The sequence below is a fragment of the Desmodus rotundus genome, chromosome 10, assembly GCF_022682495.2.
Source record: "Desmodus rotundus isolate HL8 chromosome 10, HLdesRot8A.1, whole genome shotgun sequence".
Classification (NCBI taxonomy): Eukaryota; Metazoa; Chordata; class Mammalia; order Chiroptera; family Phyllostomidae; genus Desmodus; species Desmodus rotundus.
This window is the reverse complement of record NC_071396.1, coordinates 36,179,137-36,201,827: the sequence shown is the minus strand read 5'-3', so window position 1 is coordinate 36,201,827 and position 22,691 is coordinate 36,179,137. Positions and strand designations below refer to the sequence as shown.

The following is a 22,691-nucleotide window of genomic DNA, read 5'->3' as shown; positions in this document are numbered from 1 at the left end:
AGCTCTGTGTGGCCTCTGTGTCTGTCTTCTCTGTAAAATGAATTTTCAGGTGCCTGGATTCTTCTCAAGGCTGCTGGGACAGGTAGGTGAGACACGGGTCAGTGCCCTGCATGATGGGAGCACACAACTAGTGTGTGTGGGGACCTTCAGGAGACACCTCATCCCAGGCACCTGAGACCTGGGTGCTGAGGCACTCGGCCTTCCTGGATGACCGTGGAAAGGCATTTCTGGTTTAAAAACCAGATCTCTTACTAGAGGAACACAAATTACTCTGAAGATGTAAATGTGCACGGAAACCTGTGAATCTGAGGCGGGACACTGAAGCACAGCACTGGGAGAAACAAACGTGAAGTGGGGAGAAGTCTGCACACAGCCATCTGGCCCTTTGAGGGGCCGGGCGATGTGTCCTTGGAGCGTGGCAACGGCACTGGCTGTGCCTGGGTTGGCCGTCTGACACCTGCTGGCTGCCTCCTTCGCTAAAAGTCAAGCATTGGATCTTTTGCAAAAGGGAGAAGAAACTGTAGAGGATCCAGCACTGAAGGGCCTTTACGGGGTGTGCGCTCATACCCCGTGTTGTCCTCTCTCTCAGTGTGCTCATACCCCTTCTCTCAGCCCTCTGTTGAGACGTGTTTTCTGGACACCAGCTCTACATGGCACGTGATGTAGTCGTGGCCCTTAAGGTCATTCTGGTTGGTGCTTTCCACCTTCTTTCAGGCCAGGCAGGGCACATAGGAAAGGTCATTTGTGCAGCACACGGGGGCGGAGGTTGCTGGTGGGGGCGGTAAGCTGGGCCTCCAAGCAGCGTGTGCTCAGCCTGCAGCTGAGTGGGTCAGTGCCTCAGCATGCACGTAACCCATTACCTAGCAGTCCTGCTGGAGCGAGGCCTTCCCCTGCTCTCCAAGGAGGGTCTGCTTGTTTGCCTGGTGGGATTGTGCAGGGTCCCACTCACCAGCAGCTGGTCACTCAGGGCCCTCTGCGGCTTGGGTTCCCACAAAGCTGCTGGCCACAACTTCAAGTGCTTCCTCTATCAAGGTGCTATGGGGCTCCAGAATTGAGGATCTGATCTGTGCCTGAGGGCTGTGGCCCAATTTGGGGGCTGCGAAACACCTAAAGCTACCCAAAGACAAGGCAGATTATGTGAGGGCCACAGTGGAGCTGGGCTCCATGAGGGAACCCAGCTTCATGCTGGAACTGGTCCCTCTGATGGAAAAGGTGACCAGTTTGCATTTGCCTTGGATGTAGGATTCTGACCAGTGGGGGTGGGCTAAGTTGGGGGGTGGAGATGAGCAACAGGCATTCCAGGGAGAGGCGCAGCTTCACTGAAGGCAGGTTGGGTTAAACCTGTTGGCTGGGTAAGGGACTGATGGAGGGGAGGCCAGCTGGGTGAGGATGTGGATTTCGTCTATGAGGACTGCCAGCACAGCCCATTTATGTGCATAGCTGGACAAGATGGGCACCCATGCTTGGTTTGAATCAGGCAAGGTCGACAGGGTGTAGTACAAGGGAATAAAGCCAAAAAAGGTGCCCTATCCTCTGTGTAACTTGTTTGAGGTCCACAAGGGCTGACTGTGGACTAATGTGGCCTCGCTCGGCTCCCTCAGAGTGCCTGGGGCTCCGTGGAGCGGTGGCACTATTTTTGTCCTCCTGCAAATGCCCGTGTTTATTTTTAACCTTGAGCCTTTGTAAAGCGGGGATGTGTCACGCAGGCTTTGCTTTTGAGTAAAAAGGTTCTCTTGGGCTGATGGAACCTGCAAAGGATGTTCTTGGTTTAAAGTTGAACGATCTCTTTATTTAATACCCCAATTTATCTATTTTGACATTATAGGGAAGGCCACACAGTAATTTGCTTTTTTAAAAGTCCTGGAAAGAGGAAACCCACCTGCAGTTCGCCAGTTCCCTGATTTGTCCCAGTAGATCTGTGTCATGACCAGTGGTGCTCAGGCAGCGGAGGTCTGTGTGTCGGAGGTGGCAGGTGATGACAAGCTGGATGGAATCCTGCCACCCACCTTCCACCTTCTGCCAGTATGGATGAGGGGCTTAGGATAGAATGTCTGTTATCCTTTAAGCATATGCAAATTACACCTGAAAAACTAATGAGATTAATATAGAGTTTAAAGTGTGGGATTCAGCACAAGTACTTATTTATACCTTTCCTCCAAGAACCCATTAGAATGACAATAGAGAGATTATTAGAAGTATAATCCTATGACAGCAAAGTGAATGGGAGGGAAGTACCAACAGCTGAAAGATTGCAACACATTAGTGGGTGATACGAAGGAAGGGGGCAATGGCATAGTGGGAAATACAGCAGAGGAGACCAGGGCCCAAACCACATTTGAAGACCTGCCAGCTGTTCTCCAAAGCAGCAGCCCATTTCGCATTCCCACCAGCAGTGCGTGAGGTTCCAGCTTGTCTACATTCTCTACAACGCTTGTTATCTGTTTGATTATGGCCCTGCCGGGAGGTGTGGAGTAGTTCTCATTGTGGTGTTGGTTTGCATTTCCCTGATAGTTAAAGATGTTGAGCATCTTTCCATGAGCTTATGGACCATTTGTAGCCCTTCTTTGGAGATAATCTATTCATATTATTTGCCTGTTTTTTAATTGGGTTAGTTGTCCTTTTTTTAAATGAGTTCTAAGAGTTCTTTATATGTTCTGGATACTAGTTCCTTATCGGATGTATGATTTGCAAACGTTTTCTCCAATTCTGTGGGTTATCTTTTCAATTTATTTGACGGTATCAATTGCAACACAGAAGTTTTTTATTTTGACATAGAGCAGTTTTATATTTTTTCATTTTGGTGTTTATGCCACATCTGATGTGTTGACAAGTTCTCTGGTGGCATGTTTGAAATCTTGCAAACCCAGTTCCTTGCACCTGTCCCTTGCTGCTCCTGGCCAGGCTCTCACCTGCCTGTGCCTGGATGTCTGTGCGGCGGCTTTTTCATTCACCTCCAGTCTCTTCCCATTTCAGTCCATGCTCAGTACCAATGCCAGTCGTTCCTCTAAGTTGTAGTTTTGGTTGTGCTGCTTCCTTTGCTCAAAAATCGGCATTTCCTGAATTTATTACCATGACCCAGTTGACCCATTTTGAAACATTTGTTGGGAGATGAGCAGATTATAAGATATAACACATTCTTAGTTAAGGCGGATAGTAAGATGTGGTCTCCCAGGTGAATTAGTTGCTGCGAGATTGTTCACATGTATATTTGAATGCTTTTTCATTGTGGCAGGATAAAATGTCAGAGAAATTTATTTTTAGTTTATTAAGAACAAAATACATAAGCATCTAGACATCTAATGTTATTTTTACTATGGATAAATACAGAAGCCCTCAACATTTAAAATCAAGACCATTATTGTTCTAGGTCTTTAAGAAAATCCTATCACTCAATATTAGGATAATGCTGCTGAGTCATATCCTCACATCAGGTGTGGTGTAAAGTCTTCCCTGTTTTGTTTCATTACCGTGCAATAGGAAAATCTGTCCGTACAGATGTGTTACAGCGAAAGGAGGAATGGAAGCTGCTCCTTCGGCGGTATTCTATGCTCTCTGGAACCAGGCTCTTCCAGGAATCATTAATCATTAAGACTCGGGCAGCTTGCCACCTGGTTTTTAGAAAACATCACTTGGATGTATTCTGATTCTTGGCTTGTGGGGTTTGCAGTGTGCAAGTCATAAAACTGCTTTTTTTGTTTAAAGCTTCCTTTTTTCGCCTTAGATTCAGATAGAATTATTTTTTATCATATACACGTTCAGTATGCCATAGGTGAAATAAAACCATGGATGTATGTTGAAATCCCAAGACATCTTCCACAGATGAAACATTGTGACTGGAATTGAAGGTGACCATTGCTGCCATGGCTAGTTTGCAAGGGCAGGTCACAAGCCCATGTGCAGCTCAAATGACAGATGTTGGTGCATCACACAGCTCCCACGTGATCTTCCCACAGTCTTGGGTAGAGAACACAATTTCTTAAAGGTGATAGTACATAATTATGAGAAGAGCTATCCAAGTGTATTTAACATTTTTCATACACACACACACACACATCTTGGAATGTATATGAAAGAGAAAATAGCTTAGACATTACTTTTTAATGGCACACAGTTGGGAGATGGTGTCCCAAAGACGAAGACTGATTTCCTTAGCATGGCATCCAGAGTTCATGGCTATTCAGTTTGGTCCACCCCTGGGCCTCCTCTCTTGCCAGCACCCTCCTGTAGCCGCATAGTGCTCTCACTGGTCCCCGAGTACACCTCTTGCACCTGGAGAGCCATTTCCGCCTCATCTGCCAAACCCTACGCATTTGCTGGGCCCTCCTGAGCTGGCGGGGGGGGGGGGGGGGGGGGGGGGGGTTGTTGAGGAGGAGGGAGAGGGGTTTCTGTGCAGAGGTAGAGGGGGTGCCATTTGAACACGAGATGGCATTGCAGTGTTGCTGATAGGTTTTGTTTGATTTTCTCCCCTGATCCCACCCTTGGTCTCATCCTCCCGTAACCTGTTTACCTACCCTTCGTCTTCAGAGAAGCTCTTCCCGCCTCACCCCATGCAGATGTTTGTCTTTTGTTCTGGCTGTGCTTTTCTGAAACTGCCTCTCCCCCTCCTGCCTGTCAGGGTCTTTACCCACTGCCCTGGACCCACCACCCCTTTGGGGAAGTCCGCACACTTTCCCACAGCCCACGGGAATGGCTCTGATGACCTCTAGGGCAGCCTGCAGCCTGTGAACCAGTCCCGGAACCTAGTTAAACCCACATTACGGGAGACTTGTGGGAGAATGGGTCTGAAGGCTCCTGAAAAACTGTCCAGCTTTCTAGGATATAAATAGTGTCATTGAGAAAGCCCATCAACATTCATCAGGGGCACTTGCCTCATTCCATTCCCTGATGGAAATGTGACCCGAAAAGGGAATCCCAGTCAGTGGAGTAGGAGGATTTGTGACAAATGTGACTTATATGAGACCTCTCATTTATCAGTTCTGCTCATCTGGGCAGTTTGGGGGCAGGTGAAAATAACTTTAATAGAGTGGACCTGCTGTGACCCCCTTGGAGGTGTTCAGACCTGGCACAGTGACGGACTTCTGGCACAGGTCCCGCAGGGGCAGGTTTTCCCCAGGGAGTGGCCCACCCATGGCTGTAACATGGTTTGTGAAATGACCCCTTGTCCCCACCTGTGGGCAGTACTGCCTGTATCACATGCCTCATTCCTCGAACTTCAATTTTTGGACTCTGTTCTGTAATATTAATCTGTTTATTTGTTAATACCTCCTTGCTTCATTTGCTGTAGCTTCATAATAATATATTTCAGTATCTGATGTGGCTAAACCCCTTATTGCTCTTCATTTTCAGAATTTTCTTGGCTATCCTCACATAGCAAGTGTTCCCCATGAATAATCCTGTCTAGTTCTAATCCTGTGGATACTTGTATTGTGTTAAATGTATAATTGACATGTTTAACTTAGGAATAATTGACATCTTTATATTGACTTTTCCCATTAAAAATAGGATATGTCTTACTTACTAAAGTTTTCTTTTGTGTCCCATAGAAGTTATATTTTTTAATATAGATCTTGCATAATTCTTAAACAGATTCCTAGAAATTTTATCTTTTAGTTCCTACTGTAAGCGGGATCATTAAAAATCCATTATACTATCTGCCTGGTTGTTTGTATATACAGGAAGACTATCAACTTTATTTTTTATTAGTAATTCTATAGCTAGCAATGTTACTGAGTTTTTTCATATTCATTTTTTTCTATTGATTTTCTTGTCTGTTCTAGATGTGTGATATTGTCTACAAACAATGGTAACCATGTCATAGGGATTTTGCACAAATGTAAAATCACAGTACGCTCATGAGTGAGATTCTTTGCATGGAAGAATGTGGTGAAAGAAGCATGTGTCCATACCTCTTTTTTCTCCAGGTGTCTGTCCCAGGGAGGTGACCCTGCCAGCATAGGGACCTGTTGACAATCTAGAGAGAGGGCTCAAGGAGCCAGGTGAGCCCATGCTTCTGGTGCCTTGTGACAGGTGCTCAGTTCGGGGCCTGCGTCCTAAGACCACAAATGAGGTGTGTCAAGATGCTATGGCCAGACTTGAAGGTCTGATAGCAACTCTTCTGACCAACCAAGGGGGAAGGACATTCTAGGCCCAGTGAAGGGCATGTGCATGGTGACATGAACATGCAGGCGATTTGGAAATGCTGGCAGCAAAGCAGTAGAGCCTGTCTGGTGAGGGGGCAGGACCAGGTAGACAGGGGCCTGTGGGTCATTCTAATGCACCTGGAGCTGGGGGTATAGGCCTTGGAAGCTGGATGGGCAGCGCCTTGCCCATCGAGCCTGGGGAAAGCCTTCCTCCTGGTGCTGTGTGAGTGATGGTTGGAGTTGGTGGTGTTCAAGACTCAAGGCAGATAAACTAAACCTCATAGGGTCCTTATGAGTCTTGGAAACACTGTGTAAAGGGCTGTAAAATAATGTCCCAATGGCTTATTTTCATTCACATCAAGTAGAAATAGGAACAATAAGAATCGTGAGATTTCACTAGTTCATATCAGAAAAAGCCCAGAGCTGAGCATTGCAAATGAGGGATTATTAGAAATTAAAACATTTTTCTTTTTTTCCTTCAAAAGGTAGTCTTGCCAGTTCTTTACAGAATCATTTTACACAGAGCCAGAATTCATTCCAAGCCAGAGTGGTGGTCTCTCTGCCGAGTGGTTTTCATACTGCAAACATACATCTGTTGCACAGGGTGTCTAATTATTCTTGGGGACAATTACTGTCAGGTTCCAAACTGTGTTCAGTGAGCAGTAATTGGTGTTTATTCAGCTCTAAAAAGACTAGGAACAGTAGGTTATATTGTCTGCCTAAAGAAACACTTTGCCATCCAGAAACATCTGCTTTCTATTTAAAGCATGGAAGAGGGAGTGGGAGTCTTTGAAACAGACTCCCTAAGCCTCGAACACCAAAGAGAGGGTGGTAAATTGGGTATGAAGGTGGCTTCTGTTCTTGGACGCGCACTCTCTTCAGCTTTTTCCTGCTGCGCGGGAAAGGCGACCTCCTGAGTTTGAAAGTTCTACTTCTCTTGGATTTTCTATTTATACAGATTTGCACACTTATGGGAACTGACTTTTGTGTCCCAGTTCCATCTCATTTACTTTCTCAGGTGAGGCAAGATGCTCTGACAGAGCTGGGGTCTGCTTTTCTGAATTTTCTGGTGAGGTTTATTGAGTGCTCTGATTTTGCCCATACAGATGTAAAGATTTGTTGCTCAGATTGCCTGTAATCATTGTGACCCTCAATTTTCTGTGTGGATGGTGCCACCCTGTTGGAAGATTCAGTGAGAATATATGTAATTTGCATGGCGTGTAGTTAACTTCTATGAAAATCACTGTCTTAGTCATCTATTGCTGTGTAATAAGCTGCCTCAAACTTGGCAGCTTCAGATGAAACACATTTCCATGGGTCAGGAGCCAGGCATGGCTTAGCTGGGTCCTCAGCTTCAGGGTCTCTTAGACCAGTGGTCCCCAGCCTTTGTGGCACCGGGGACCAGTTTCAGGGAAGACAGTTTTCCCACAGATGGGGGTTAGGTGTTGGTTTTGGGATGATTCAAGTGCATTACATTCAACCTCACCTCCTGCTGTGGCCTGGTTCTTAACAGGCCCAGACAGATACCATCTGTGGCCTGGAGGTTGGGGACCCCTGTCTTAGAAGGCGTCATCAAGTTGTTATCCAGGGATGGAGTCTCACCTGAAGGCTCATCTGTGGAAAGATCCACTTCTAAGCTTCCAAACAGTTGTTGGCAGAATTCTAGTTCCTTGAGTGGCTTTGGACTACGGGCCTCAGTTCTGCTCTGGCCATTGGCTGGAAGCCACCCTCCGTTCCTGCTGCGTGGGCCTCCCCACTGTGTTGGCTTGCTTCATCAAAGCCAGCAGGAGAGACTCGGCTGAGAGAGTGTGCTAGCACAGCAGAAGCCACAGTCCTATGTAGCCTGCTCACACACGTGACCACCCATCACCTTGACCGTATTCTTTTGGTTAAGAGCAAGTTGCAGGTCGCACCCCTGCTTAGAGGAAGGGCATGACACCAGGGTGTGAGCACCAGGAGGCGGATCATTGGGAACACATCAGAAGCTGCCAGGTACAGGCACTGCTGTTTTAGGGAGCAAGCGCAGACTCATGTTTAAGAGGGAGAGTGCCCATGTCACTTGCACTGACATGGCAGACCTCCAATCTGCCAAGCTGCGAAGCTGCCACTCACTACCTGTGGAACCCAAAGCTGGTCTTGGCCTTTCTGAGCCCCCATTTCCCCACCTGTGCGGCACCTTCCCTGTAGGGTCATTGTGATCCTAAATGAGGGGTCACAGGTAAAGCCTGGCAGAATGGCAAGTAGCCAATCAATGTTAGCTACTGGCTTTCCTTTTTACCATTGTGTGTTTTTGGCCTTTTCTTTAAATACCATTAGATTTTTGACTTTTCGAAGAATAAAATAGAATATCCCAGGGGCCTCAGGCTTGGTTATTCATGTGGAAATCCCAGTCCATTGGGTAGTTTCCTGGGCACACAGCTGCTGCCAGACTGGCCGTGCGGGTCCTTGGGACTGAGGACCAGTGGCCATGGTGTTCCTCTCTGCATGGGGCTGGTGGACGCCCCTGAAGCTTCCCGTCAGGTCTCAGGGCCTTTCCCCATGCTTTAGCAGCCACTTCCCCTGCAGCCACCGAGGATGTGGCCAGCTGTGCTCTCCCAAGAAATTGCATTTCTGATTGGGGTCCTGAGGGCAACCTATTTTGGCTTCAGTCCATTCCCATAGCTGAGCAGGCAGGTTTGGAGATGGGTCCTTCTTGTCTGCACGCGCACCTTGACCAGAACCATGCCAAGCAGATGACTTGCTGCATTTGCTTGTCCCTGATCAGAAAGCTCTGCTACCTTTTCTTATCTCCCTGTCCCTTCTCCTCTGTCTCTCTCTGCTTTGCTTTCTTCACTTCCTCACTGCCCTGGGCTGCAGGGACATGGAGTGTTTAAAGGTCACTGCTTGGCCACCACAAGCTGCCCTCTTTCCTGACCAGAGCACCTCTGCCTTCCCTTGCCCCTCCCCCATCCTTTGCACTCAAAGATCCTGTTCTTGGCCTCACTGTTGTCCCCCTTGGGCTGTGGGGGGACATTCTGGAGATATTCTGTGTCATTCACAGTCAGCTGTGTCTTTGTGGAGAAGAGGTGCTGGCTATATCTGTCACTGCTTCCATTTTTATTCTAGATTATCTGATAATGTCTAATATGAGTATTTCCCCAGCTTCTTTGAGGATAAAAATCGCTGGGAGCTCTTGTGAAGAACAGAGCTACTCGGGCCCCTGCCCTGGAGATCCAGGTTCCTGGGGGCCAGGCTGGGGCTGGGGAACTTGTGTTTTGAGATGAAGTGCCCCAGCTAATTGCTGTCACAGGTCTCAGGGCGCTAAAACTAGACCTGATCCTTCTTCCTCGGTGTGGAAGACACGAAGTGGAAGGTCTGAAAGCCTGATCCTTCACAGGGAAGACCCCTGCCTAGCTTGCTAGTGCTCTGTACAGGGAGGCAGAGATTTTAGCATAATTTGATTCTTTAAAAACCTCTTCTGTATTGTTGCCCTTTCAATCGCTCCCTCCTCTCACAAATGCCAGAGAATACCATGTGAGCAAGAGTTCTCCTCTGTGGTGGTGTACGTAGACGATTAGCAAAATACAGCTCCTGGGCGGGCAGCAGCACAGCTGGGCCTCCAGATGTTACATTGCCCACATGGCTCGATCAGGAAGCCTTGTGTTCACGTGCACACTCTCCCCTCAGGCTGCCCTCGACAGCAGATGCGGGCAGTTACAGAGAGAATATTCCTTTTGCTTCTATGGCTATCACCCTGCTGCCAGAAGGGTGTCAGTATAGGATTGAGTGGGTGCGTGAAGTTGGTTACTGTTGAGGGAGGAAAAACGTCCCAGTAATCCACATTTCTAGAGGCTCCCGGGATCTGGAAGGAAAGGTCCAGGGGCAGGGAATGCTGGTCTCTGTGTGTTCTTCTGGAAGCTGGCCTCTCAAAGTGGCTGTACCGAGGTGGCATGAATAGCATGCTCTTGGCTTTTATTCTTTCAGAGAACCGGTCGTGCAAACAGTTTCTGCATTTCTCTGCAACCGCAGTTGACATTTGATTCCAGTCTTCATGGTGTTGTTCAGGCCCCCTTGCAGGATGTTCAAATGGTACATTGTTTTTCTGGGAGAAAGTTCCTCTCCTTAGAAAGAGCTTTCTTTCCTGTAACGAGTCTCCCATAGTCAAGATGAGTTCAAAAACTGCTTTTGCATAAAACCGCTCCATTAGAGACCAGAACACTTAAAATTCACTTTTCCCTTTTGACTTTTGTCTCTGTTTGGGTATTTTATTCTTTTATGTCATGTCTTTTGACATTGTAATGACTTTAAAAATTAATTTGTCTACATTACCTTTTGATTTAATTTTTATCTCTAATAAGTACTTACTAAATCTGTAGTGTTGTAATGAGTGATGGGATGACTTTTACATTCTGGTGTCATTTTTCCCTCCATTTTACCTTATTTTGAACACTTACAAGGATTTCTGAGCCAGTTTGCCTGAAGATCATTTTTTCAAAATTAAATATTTTATAATGAGTCTATTTCTTTTGACTGTTTTGTGAAACTAGATACCTTAAAACATGAAACGCAGTGAAGTCCATTACAATTTTTATACATCTGCCTTATCTGTTAATGCTTCTTATCAAGATCTAACTAATTTCCCACTCAACAGAAAAATAGGCAATGTGGTAACTTGGTTAATAATCTTATGAAAAATTTACAGGTATGTGGAGTGAAAAAGCAGCAATATAGAAGCAAGAATGGTAAAAGAGATAGCTTTGATGAATTTCACATAAAACTCAGTAAGTTCATATGCAGGAAACATGAAACTTTAAGGCTTAGTTAATTATGAATGAATGCATCATTTGTAAAATGCTATGAATTTAAGAAGTATTTAATAGAAATAAATGAAGTTGCAAATGGCTTGCAAAATCCTAAAATTGTTGCAGAATCTCGTAAAATAAATTTGTTGCAAATTCCTAAAAGTGCCAGCAGGATGTTGGAAGAAGAATAGGACACCTGACAGGATACAGAAACGCTCATGGGGCAAGAAGGTACATTTTAAGCAAAGTGGTTGTTAGGCCAGTAGCCCCACAACCTCAGGGTGTTAGGTTTCAGTAACTGCCTCTCTGGTGTTTCTCTTTCTCCTCCCTTCCCTTTTTTAATTTTAATTGTCCTCATGCATATGTATCTTTCCCTCTCAGCTATTAAAATCTTTGGGGGTAGTAGATGGCTTATAAATCATAAATTATACATAAAGTTGCATTCCATCAATTCATGTGCCCATCTCTCGTCTTGCAGAGAACAGCCCATTTTCACCACCCGAGCACACGTCTTCCAGATTGACCCCAACACCAAGAAGAACTGGGTGCCTGCCAGCAAGCAGGCCGTCACCGTTTCCTACTTCTACGATGTCGTAAGGAACAGCTATCGGATTATCAGCGTGGATGGAGCCAAGGTACCGCCCACCAGCTGGTTTCAATGTTCACAGTCACTCAGGTTGTATCTAAAGCAAGATGATGGATTCGAAAAGTGGAGGGAAAAAGATGCACCCAAATCATGCCACCTTCACACAGATGTTATTGTGATAATGTCTTACAAGCACAGAGCCTGGTTGGTTTTTATTTTTCCATTTAAAATTACGGCAAATGAAGAAAAAAGATTTCCCTGTTACCCCATTGTCTACATAACTAGCATTTCAATGCCTGTGTAATAATTCCACCAAGGTCCTATAATATTCTTAATCTCTCCCTTTATGGTTAGATGTTTAAGTGACTGCCAGTTTTTTGCTACTACAGATAATGAGAGTGTTCACACACCCAGTTGCCCTTCTCTTGTGCACATTTCCTCAGGAAGCTTCCTGGAGGTCGTATTAATGCCTTATGGCTCTCGATGGACGTTGCCACCTGCTTTCCAAAGAGTTCTTCCTTCCAGCCTGTCTGAGAATGCCAGGGTGGTTGCACCCTTGCCAGCACTGGGTAGTCTAGCTCATCTGGCTTTGGTGTTCTTAGGCATGGGAGTTGATTTTAATAAATGGTTTTGCAATATTTCTTAAAATAATTTTTTCCTGGTACTTTCATTATTCTGCTGTCTTGCTTGGTATGTTAGCCATATTATATGGAAGCAGAATACAATAGGGATATCAGTAAAAGTATCGCCAAATTTGCAAAAAAAAGAATAAAATTAGATGGTACTTCATGATTTTTTTTCTGTCTTTAATCTGTTTTCGTCCTGCTGGACATTTTTTTTACATGGATTATCTGCTGTTGCCTGAAATTAAATGTACCTGAAGCTAAGTTCCTCTATTTCCCCTGTAAACCACCTCTTCATGTTCATTTCTCAATCACTGGGGCTAAAAAAAAAGAAAAGAAGGAAGGTTGGAAGAAAGAAAAGAAAAGAAAGATCATAAAGTCGATCCTTTTGGGATTGGTCAAAGGAAACTGGCTTTTGTGTCTCACATCTATGCCTAACATTTTGTTTCAAGGTCTTAACTGTCGTCCAGACCTCGCAGTAGCCTTCCGACCCTCCTCCCCCTCCTGCAGTCTATTCTGCCTGCTGCCTCTAGGTCAGCCCTCCTAGAACGTCCAGAGCTGGGGAGCTGGGCACTGCCTGTAGGCTCGTCCCTCTCCAACCTCACAACCACGGTCAGAAGGCTCAGGAAGCTTCCATTAGGAGACCTCCCCCTCCATGGCCACCCCCAGCAAAGGTGTGGGAGCCTGCTGGCACCTCCTGATCTGTTGACGAGGCTCCCTGTTTTAAGGCAAAACTCTCTCCTCAGCCTCTGTGCTCTCAGCGTCCTAGAGACCACAGATAAAGGCAGCTTGGCCCCATGATCCTCTTTCTCATCCTTCCAGTTACCACAGCCCTCCCTCCTGGTCAGGAAGGGAGCCCAGAGTCCGCATTTCACAGCTGAGGTCAAGGGAGGCAGTGACTGGGCCTGGCAGGTGGTTGCTTGTGCCGAAGTCCTTGAGGCCTCAGCAGGTGTCCTCCTGGATGGCAGGGGAACTTTCTGACACCATGTCACGCAGGCAGCACGTCAGGTAGAACAGCTGGTTTGGCCGGTGTGTCCACAGAGACATAGGAAGTGGTGTTCTCATCCAAGCAAGCAGGATGGTAAGAGGTGGCAGGGTTCTGGTGAGCATTCGGGGTGTGTGAAAGTGCCTGGCACGTGGTAGAGGTAGCACTTGTGTTTAAGAATTGAATATCTCGAAGGTACCTTTATTTATTTTGTCTTCTGGGAGACATGGTGGTATAGCAGATGTATTTTATTACCATGTCCTTCAGATGGGTAGGCACTGCTGTCAGCTGAGTTATCGGAGGATATATGGAGCTTAAATGCAAGTAAAACGACTTTCTTAGAGAAAGTGCTTCAGTCCCATTAACTGGGCTTTTAGTCATTTGTCAAAGTGTCAGCCACTGCATCGTGTGGCTCTGCAGGTTCCGAAGGCTGTGAAAGCGTGCTGGAGACGGGCCAAAGAGCCAGCCGTGAGAAGTTAGAGGGGTGTAGGAGTGTGAGCTGACCCTTCGCTGCAGAGTAGGGCTAATTTAGGCTCATTTTGGGGGATCCATCAAGTCACAGAATAACCTAAAATGTGGGAATTGTAAACCCATGTCATGGGGCACCCCTGGAATTCAGATGGAGCCTGAGGGTCTCAGGCCACCCGTCCTGTGGCACCTGGCCACCTGCTCTTCCTGGAGCCCACCCAGAGTTCTGCCTTACCACCGGGGCACAAGACCCGTGATGGGGCCCCATTCTGCAAAAGGCTGGAGGGAGTGTGGGAAAGTAGAGATGGACAGACCCCAGTCATTTAATTACCGTGACTGCCACTTGGGACCAGAGATGGGGAGCACAGAGCACCAATGGAGGTCCCAACTCTACCTCAGCAACATGTAAAAACAAGGAAAGCCAGCAGCCTGGGTCTAGATCAGACCCTGTGCCTCCAGCTGTCCCACAGGGCGGGCAGAAGGAAGGCAGGGTATGGAGAAGCAGAGAAGGAACCCAGGACGGTGATCTCCCAGGGTGGCAGCAGCTATTGCCGCCTGGTATCTGTGGTCTCCGCTTCTGCACCCATGGCCAAGTGCCTAAACCCCCCTGCCCTACATAATCCAGATGGCGTTCCTCCCTTCTAGGGACTGGAATAGGGTGCAGTATCCTGAGCTGATGCACTGATGGGGCTCTTTGCTGCCCTTGGCCACCACCCCACCCCACTGCCACATGGCGACAGCCCACTTTGTTTTAGGCCTTTGATCCCACATGTTGATCTGAAATGAGATGACAGAGGGTCAGATGCTTTTAGCCTTTGGGACTATGTCCTCACCCATGGGCTGCACCTCTGCCCTTGGGCAAGTCTAGGGCCCAGGTCCTGCCTCTCTCTGTTGGCCTGACCATATCAAGTCCATGACCTGGAGCCTCTGTTTGGTGTGTCTGGGCCAGCTGCCCCTCCCAAGGCAGGAGGCTGGAAGGGAAGCCTGCTCCACCCTGCCAGGTGAAGGAGGGCGTGCTTCAGTAATAGGTTGCTGGTGTGGAAGGGACTTGGAGGTCATTGTGAGCAGAGGCCACAGCATACTCAGCTGTGGAGCAGGCCTCAAGCGGCCTGCAGGGCACAGGCCCCAGGAAGAGAGGAGGTGCAGCCAGCAGCGTCAGCAGCTGTTACTCCACACAGGGGACAGTTGGCTCCTCTGCTCGGTCCAGCCCTTTGTCATGTTTGCTTGGATGCGTGGAAGGTCTGTCCTTCCCCTGAGAGCACTTGGTGCTGCTCATCATGGGACGAGGCTGTGCTCAGGCCTGCGGTTCACTCTCCCTGAAACACTAAGATGTTCTTCCTTCTCAGAGCAAATTCTTCACGTGTCAGTCCCAGCTGCTGCTACAGGCGTGCGTAGGCAGGAATGTTGTGATGCTTTGCCCAGCACTGCCTGACTGTAGGGGGTTATGTGGATCCATTTCTGTGCATGAGGTCGCCTAATGGCGGCACTCTCTGAGGACTGGGGACCAGGTCTGGCTTGTCTTTGGATCCCTAGCCCACACCAGAATCAGGATCAGAGCCTCAGAATGTCACCCGGGGTCGGCCCTGTACATGGACAGCTGGGGGCCGCTCGAGGGCATTGCACAAACCCAGCTTCCCGGAGCACTGATGTGAGCCGTTGCCGTTGCAGCACCAACAGCCATGTGATCTATGGCGAGTTTTGGGCAGAACCACCAGGTCCACATTAAAGGACTCCGTTTGCAGAGCAGTTGTTAATTGAGCCGTCGCAGTGCTGGGTCTCACTGTGCTGTCGGCACGCTCACTGATGAGCCAGTGGTTGCCATACTTGGGAGAACCTGCCTGCGCCCGTGGACAAGACTTGCCCGGGGCAGGTGTTTCTCCCGGGTGCTCTGGGTGACTCTGCTGCCCTTGGTTCTCAGTTACTTACAGGATCACAGGCACCTATATTGAAAGAGACCTGACCGGTCATCCATCTACAAGTATTTAGCAGCATCTGCTGGGTACCCAGTGCTGCCTAATTGTGACTGTTCTGAGGCTGTAAGCCTCTGAAATCTGACTTGCTTGGTATCTTCTTCTGGAAATATGAAATTGCATTCAAGAACACAGCCAGGGTCCCCTCTTCCGCCATTGCTACAGCTTCCTCTTTTGGATAAATACAGGCACCTTCTGTTCAGGGAGCAAGCATTTGGAAGGGTCTCAGCACACAGTAGGTTTTCAGTGAACATTGGTTTCTTTCTTTCCCGGACTGTGGTGAAAACAAAGGGAAAAAAACATCTATTAATGCCTGCTTTGGAAACAGGCAACATGTCTTTTAATTGCCGTAACTCAGTCCCAGCCTCTTGTAGAAAATATCCAAGTTCTTCTAACTTCATCTCCCTAGATTTGTCATGCAAAGGAATTTTGGGGACCTTTTTCCCATTTTGTGACAAGCAGCTTCCTCCAAGTCCAGAGGAGGACTAGAGACTGGAGGAGCTTAGCTTTTTGCTTCTTCAAAGTAGTTCTTCAAAGTACAAACACAATGCAGGTGTTTTGTGCATTTTCTGCAAACGTGGTCGCAGATCTGCAGGGAGGAAGCCTTTTCCTAGGAGCTTTCAGAGATAACTCACGAAAGAGGAAGGGCTGTGCATAGGAGACAGCAAGGTCTCTTCCCATGTCCTTCTGTCCCCTCCCACTGGGTGACATCCTCCACTCCTCTGACCTCATAGACTGCTGAGCCCCCCTCCTCTTCCCTGCCTGAGGCTGGAACCCGCAGTTTCAGCCACTCAGTCTGCCCCCAGCACAGTTTCCCAGGCCCAGTGTGAAGCAGGGAACCACCTCCTCTTTTCCCAGCCTCTGCTCACTGCGGCCACCAGCTTCTCCGACAACTTTGTTATAGTTCTATGTACTTTACTGTCACTGTTTATGTGTACCATTTAATGCATGATAAAAAAGAGTAAACACTTGTGTGCCCACCACCCAGCTGAGGAAACCCATCCTTTACTAGGCCTCAGAGTCCCTTTCTGGGGCTCTTCCCAAGTATATGCTCCTACCAGCCACCCCTCATGAGGTTGCCACTCGCTTGGAACTTGTATTATAAGCATTCTCTTACTTTTCTCTCTAGTTTGCCGTCTGTGTATGTATCCCTAAACCACAGGTCAGCAAACTTTTCCTCTGAAGGGGCTGATAGTAATTATTTTAAATTTATTTTTATTGTATTTTTTCCATTACCATTTAGCTGGTAGTAATTTTTTAATGGGCCATGTGGTCTGTGGCAGCAATTTAGCTTTTCCCTTGCAGCAGGAAGACAGCCATGAATCAGTGTGTGAACAAATGGCTGTGGCCGTGTGCCAATAAAACTTTATTTATAAACACAGACTGCCCATGGACTTGGCCAGAGTGCTACTAGTGGGTTGATCCTTGTGCTAAGTAATATATTACTTAGCTTTGCGTGTTTTCGGCTTTTATGTAAATAGAATCATACTGGAGACCCACACTGTATGTTGTCTTTTATGGCTTCCTTTTTACTTTTTTGCCTCATGTTAAATTTTTGTGATTCATCCAAGTTGATGCCTACAGCCCAGGTTCATTCTCACTGTTGGGTAGTATTTCACTGCTTACACGTACCTCTGTTGGTCCATTCAGCCGGTGGTGGACTGTATTTTTTATTTACTGTTTTGCAAACACTGCTACTGTGAACATTCTTGTCCATTCCCCCTCGTTTACCTACGCAAAGCTTTCTCCTGGGGATACACTGAGGGCTGGGATTGCTGGGCAACAAGGAATGTGCATTTTTAACGCCATCAGAGAAAGCCACCTTCTTTTTCACAGTGGTTTTGCTGTTCTGTGAGCTCCCATCACCCCCCATTCTCGCCCCACCCTCAGTATCCTCAGACACACGCTGAATTTGGTGAGTATGTAATAATGGTAGCGTCGTTTCCACGTTACTAGTGAAATTGAGCTTATAACTTTATGTCCTTGTTCTCTCCAGTCTCACAAGAGATGGTTCCCTTCACCTTCCCAGAACTAAGCCTCTCTCAGTCCCCGGGTCCCATGTCCTCACCTCCGCCCCCAGGACGTCCCTCCCCGACACATACCTGAATGGGGCACTCACCACCGCAGACCCAGGACAGACAAAAGGTCTTTTAATACATGCCCAATTCCTTTCACCTCTTCATTCACATTGGGGAGAGTGAAAGTCAGAAATGAATCAGAGCCTCAAAGAGAAGCAGAATCATTAGGTGGATTCCAGGTGCAAGAGCAGTCGGCCGGAAGTGACCCGGGGACACAGAAGGAGCACATTCTTAGGAGCTTCTTCTGTCCAGCTTTTCAGGAAGACTTAGGCTTGGTGTCAGGGCCCAGGGTAGCACAGGATGGAGTTCCCATATTGGTAAGAAACGAAGGAAGGAGGCTCTGGGGTTGGGCATTTTTGATGGCGTGATTGCTCCCACTGTTGGTCTGGTGCTTTGAGAAGGTCAGCGCGCTGGGTCTCCCGGGAGAGCAACCAGCAGTTGTCTCGCTACTTGTAGTGACCGGCTGACTGTCAGAGCCTTGAGACTGTTCAGACGCGCTGCTCCTACTGAGTCGTGGGAACGTAAAGGATCCTCTAGAAGCAGATGATGGCTTTTCTCCCCCTTGCTTCCGCCTCCTCCCCTTCTTCTTGCTCCCTGGATCTAGGAAGTTGCAGAAGGCCCAGAGCCTTTGGTGAGCAGTCAGGAGACACACAGGGCATTGCAAAGCCTGCAGCAACCTGCATGAAGGGCTGCAAGAGCAGCATGGTGTAAGGAGCAGGCTTCCTTTACCTTCTCGGCTGCCCTCTAGCCTGTGGGATCCTGTAGGCTGTGTTTGGCGCATGCTTGGACATCCTAGCGTGGGTGACAGAGTGAGAGGTAGCTGTGCTGAACCAGGATCAAAGCAATCTTCCCTCCCTCTCAGAGAGGGCCTGTCAGGAGGGAATGCGGGGAACAAAGACACTCCCACTGCAAAATTCTGACAAAGAGTTCCTCCTGCAAGGCGAGCAATCTGTGTTCTGGGAACAGGAGACCTTGGTCTGCTCGGGTCTGCAGTGGTAACTGCCCCGTTCAGGTGTGTGGGGGGAGGAAATGGACCTCTTAGCCTTGTTGTGAGGTTTAACCGAGCTGACATAAGCAAAGCACTCAGTGCATGCTCAATAAATAGTATTTGCTGCAATTAATATTAACTCCTAAAAATGGTTTTACTAGATGAAGTAGGGTTTATTCTTGAGCTCATGCCTCATCAGCAAATTCAGTAGGCTCTTGCGTATATACATTGTAGTGACACTTTCACTAGTGACAACTGTAACTTCTTGCCCTGATGTGTTTATTAATTAAGGTAAGAATCTGTCCACAAGGTCTGTCCCTGAGCAAATTGACTGACGAAGTTCCTACCGAGGAGAGCAAGGCTCTGCCGTTCAAAAACGTTTTCTCTTCCTCATTTTATCCATTGAAAAAAAGTGTTCAGAGCTTACTATTAAGAATAAATGTAGCCTTAAAAATAAAATTCTTAGTAAGTTTGCTCCTAAGAGAATTTACTCAGTTGCTACTGCCCCCTGCCCAGACCGTGAGAAACCACATGGTGAAGTGACCACTGAGCTCTGCTGGTTCGCAAACCCCCAAGAATCCCTTAAGTCCAAGGGCATTTTTCTTGAGTGTTTCTTAATAGTCTTAGGGCTTTCAAGGATTCCTGCCAGAGTAAGCTTATTGTTGGTACTTGACAACACATACATTGTTCAGTGACTATTTACCTGTCTCTACCTTCTTCCTGACTACCTGCAACTGGAAGAGCAGGAATCTGGACTCTTTGTGCCTTTGGTTGGCAGAACGCCTGGCATTCAGTAAATACTCAGGAAATGTGCGTTGAACAAGTGCATGCACCGCGTGCTGGAGGTCGTCGTCTTCCCCCTCCAGGTTCATCCTCTGCCCTTCTTCACTCTGCCCTGGTCCCTGAGAGGCTGACCTACAGTCTACTTCACTGGGCTCCCAGGGCCTCTGGCTTCTTATTGGGTTTGGCCAATGGCAGGAAATCAAAGCGAGGGAGGCAAGGTATTTATTTTGCTGGCTCCCCTCCTGTGAGGTCACTACATGCTCCCTTTAGGCCAAGGAGGGATGGTGGCCAGCATGAGGTCCCTGCACAGTCCTTCATAGCTCCGTACACCCAGCTCATGCCTGTGTGATTAGTCTCTCTGCAAGTCAGCCCTCCAAAAATTGTCCCATTTGGGGTGAATCCTTTCTGGTCTGTTGGGAGGCAGCAAGCCCCAATTGCTTATGGAGACTTTCAAGTTGTTTGAGCTGGTCACTGGGGCACCAGGTGCTTAAAAATGTACGTGAAGTTCTTCGGGCAATGCGTTACATGGCAGCTTTGGGAAAATGAAAAGCAGTTTTGGAAACTCCACTTCGGGGAGACTTTCTCCCAATGATCACTTGTACGGCCTTACTGTAGTCTGGCAGTCTGTTTTCGAGTCTCTGACACTGGACCCTGTCATGGGAGGTGCCAGCAGAGGAAGAAGTCAGGGGGTGAACCCAGTCGGGAGGGCAGTGGTGCCTGCTCTAAGCGTTAGGCCCTGGCCTCACCAGCCCCAGACTCTGTAAGCGGCCCTGTGGTGTCCAACTCGGTGTTTACATTTCTGCTCTCTGGTCTGTTCTCCTGCAGGTGATCATAAACAGCACAATCACACCCAATATGACTTTCACTAAAACATCGCAGAAGTTTGGGCAGTGGGCCGACAGCAGAGCCAACACGGTATTTGGTTTGGGGTTTTCGTCGGAGCAGCAGCTGACAAAGGTAATGTGGTCCTTGTGCTGCTGAGGGGCTGGCTGGGTGGTGCTCCGGTGAGCTGGTTTCCTCTCTGCTTGCAGTTCCGCCCCTTCTGGGCTGTCGAACCTGGTGACCTTTAGGAAATATCAGGCTCCTTGAAATGGACATGCCATTTGGGGAAGGAAAGCATATCTGACAAATGCTGCTTCACAGCCTGCGGTGGCAGCATCAGGAGGCAGCTCTGCCTGTGCTCCTGCCCCACGTGTCAGCCTGCTCCCTGGGCCTGTGTCAGCGGTGTGAGGCGCTGACTCTATCTGGAGCCCTGGAGACAGAGAGTAAGGTGACATCTAATAGCAGCTTCACCCTGGAGTCCGCACACCATTTCCATGTCACACGGGGTTTTGTGCGTGTGTCGCTTTTCCCCAGGGAGAGGGTTCACAGCGTCTCCGAGGGGTCTAGGACCGCTGTGCGGATGCCCAGATCTGAGGACTGATCACCGACTTGGGGGCCACAGGGGCCAAGGGAACAATCTGACTGAGAGGCCTCCCCTGGTTCCTGGGAGGAGCTGAAAGCTCGTTTTAGGAAAGTAGGTTTCCTTTTAAGGTGGCTGGAGAATGCTCTGTAGCTGTTAAGAATGTATTCATTGAAAGCAAGTCTGGCTAATGTATGTGACATGGGAACTTATTGGAAGAATGTTAGAGTAGCTTAAGAAATCCAAGGGGAAGTTTAAAATCCAGGTCTCAGGGAAGATAGTGATGCTGTTTTTTGAAATAAAGAGAATCAGAGAAAATACACTTGAAGTGGAAATAAGTATGATGGTGATTTCTTCAAAGAATGACACCAGAATGTCAGTCTAAAGTGGGCTGTAAGGGTTGCCTACCTTCCCTTCCACCCAAATTAGTGCCTGGTTGGAGGACAGTGGGAATGGGACAATCCCTCCCCTGCCAAGTGGCCCCTTCTCATACCTCATGTCCAGCCTGACTGGGTGGAAGCCTCAGACCGCTGGGGAAGGGCGAGAGGGGTGCTCCTGTCAGAAACAAAGTCCTCAGGTCACACACCCCAGGACTGCCCGCCCAGGGCCTGAGTTCACAGACACCCAGGGTGGTCTGAGAAAATCAGTCCTGGCTGCCTAAAACAATTCCTTCAGTCTTTGAAGGAATCAGTGTAGGAGGGGGAAAGGGGAAAATTTCAATGCAAACAGTGGAGTGAAGCAAGAACGCCAAACAGAAATCAGAACAAGTTGTTAAAGCTCAGTTTTTTGTGCCTCCAAGCCCTGGAGAGACCTTCAGCTGTGCCTGCTTCCAAGTGTGTCCACTTGTAATTTCTCCCCAACAGAAGAAAATGTCCTGTCATTAAGGATGAGTGCCTGTCCTCTTGAGTTACTCCACCTGCCTCCCAGGCACGGACGCTGGAGTCCCTGCTCGGTGATGGTGGCCTGCCGTTGTCACAAAGACTTATCAGATACGCACCCAGATGTCTCCTTTGTTCATAATATTTCAAATCAACCCTTCCCTTCTCTTTGAAGGAAGCGATTAGCCACACACTGATAAATTACCATGAAGTGAAGCTGGCAGTGAAGGCAAGTGGCAATTAACCAGCAAAGGGGAACATGGGCTTCATTGGTTCCCAAGGCAGGTTGCTGAGGGGACAGCTGTGGCAGGATATTCCCGACTCCACAGAGTAGCCGCCCACAGCCCCGAAAGGGGACTTGGTAATCAAACACTATAACTACACTAGAAAGGGAACACTGGTGTGGATATTCTCATTTAAGAACATTTATTCACACTCCTCTCTCCACCCCCCGGAAAGAAAATAAGTACCTTGATATTTACTGCTTCCATTATAAGGACCACTTTGCACCGCAAGCCAGCAAGCATTACAGGGACACTCTGCTCTTTAGATGGGCTTTCCAAAAATAATGCAAGCCTCGAATTCCCAGAGGTAAACCGAGACTCCTCTGTCCACCCACTTGGGAGGACATGATAGCTCAGCCTACTGAAGAACAAGGGGCGCGTGAGTGTTCCGATAAAAGGAGGAGCTTACGGAAGGAGAACCCAATGTGAGAACGAGCCAGTTGTTAAAGGTGAGGTTGTTTCTGGCATCTGACCTTGAGATGTCACCATCCACGTTTGGTTCCATCTCATTCATGAAAGACAGCAGGAAACCCTTCTGCCGCTAAGGGGGGAGTTGCAAGGGGGTGCTTGTGCTCCGGGGTGGGACCTTCAGAGCCTGACACCCTGGCATTTGCTTTTGACCCATTCCAGTTATTTATCTGTAATTCAGATTTGTACCCTCATGTTCACTCTATTTTTTATTTATTCTTTAAAGATTTTGGGTTTTTGTAGAGACGGGGGAAGGA

The 22,691-nt window shown here is 48.0% G+C and overlaps 1 protein-coding gene across 3 annotated transcripts in view; it reads left to right on the top strand.

Moving 5' to 3' along the window:
• HOMER2 (homer scaffold protein 2) overlaps positions 1–22,691 on the top strand; it is a 71,026-nt gene that overhangs the window by 32,900 nt on the left and 15,435 nt on the right. For all 3 annotated transcript variants that reach the window (XM_045196437.3, XM_053912550.2, XM_071219470.1), the window contains exons 2-3: positions 11,400–11,556; positions 20,228–20,359. In XM_045196437.3, coding sequence (XP_045052372.2) covers positions 20,258–20,359 — 102 coding nt within the window. In that variant the 5' untranslated portion in view covers positions 11,400–11,556; positions 20,228–20,257. The remainder of the gene's footprint in view (positions 1–11,399; positions 11,557–20,227; positions 20,360–22,691) is intronic.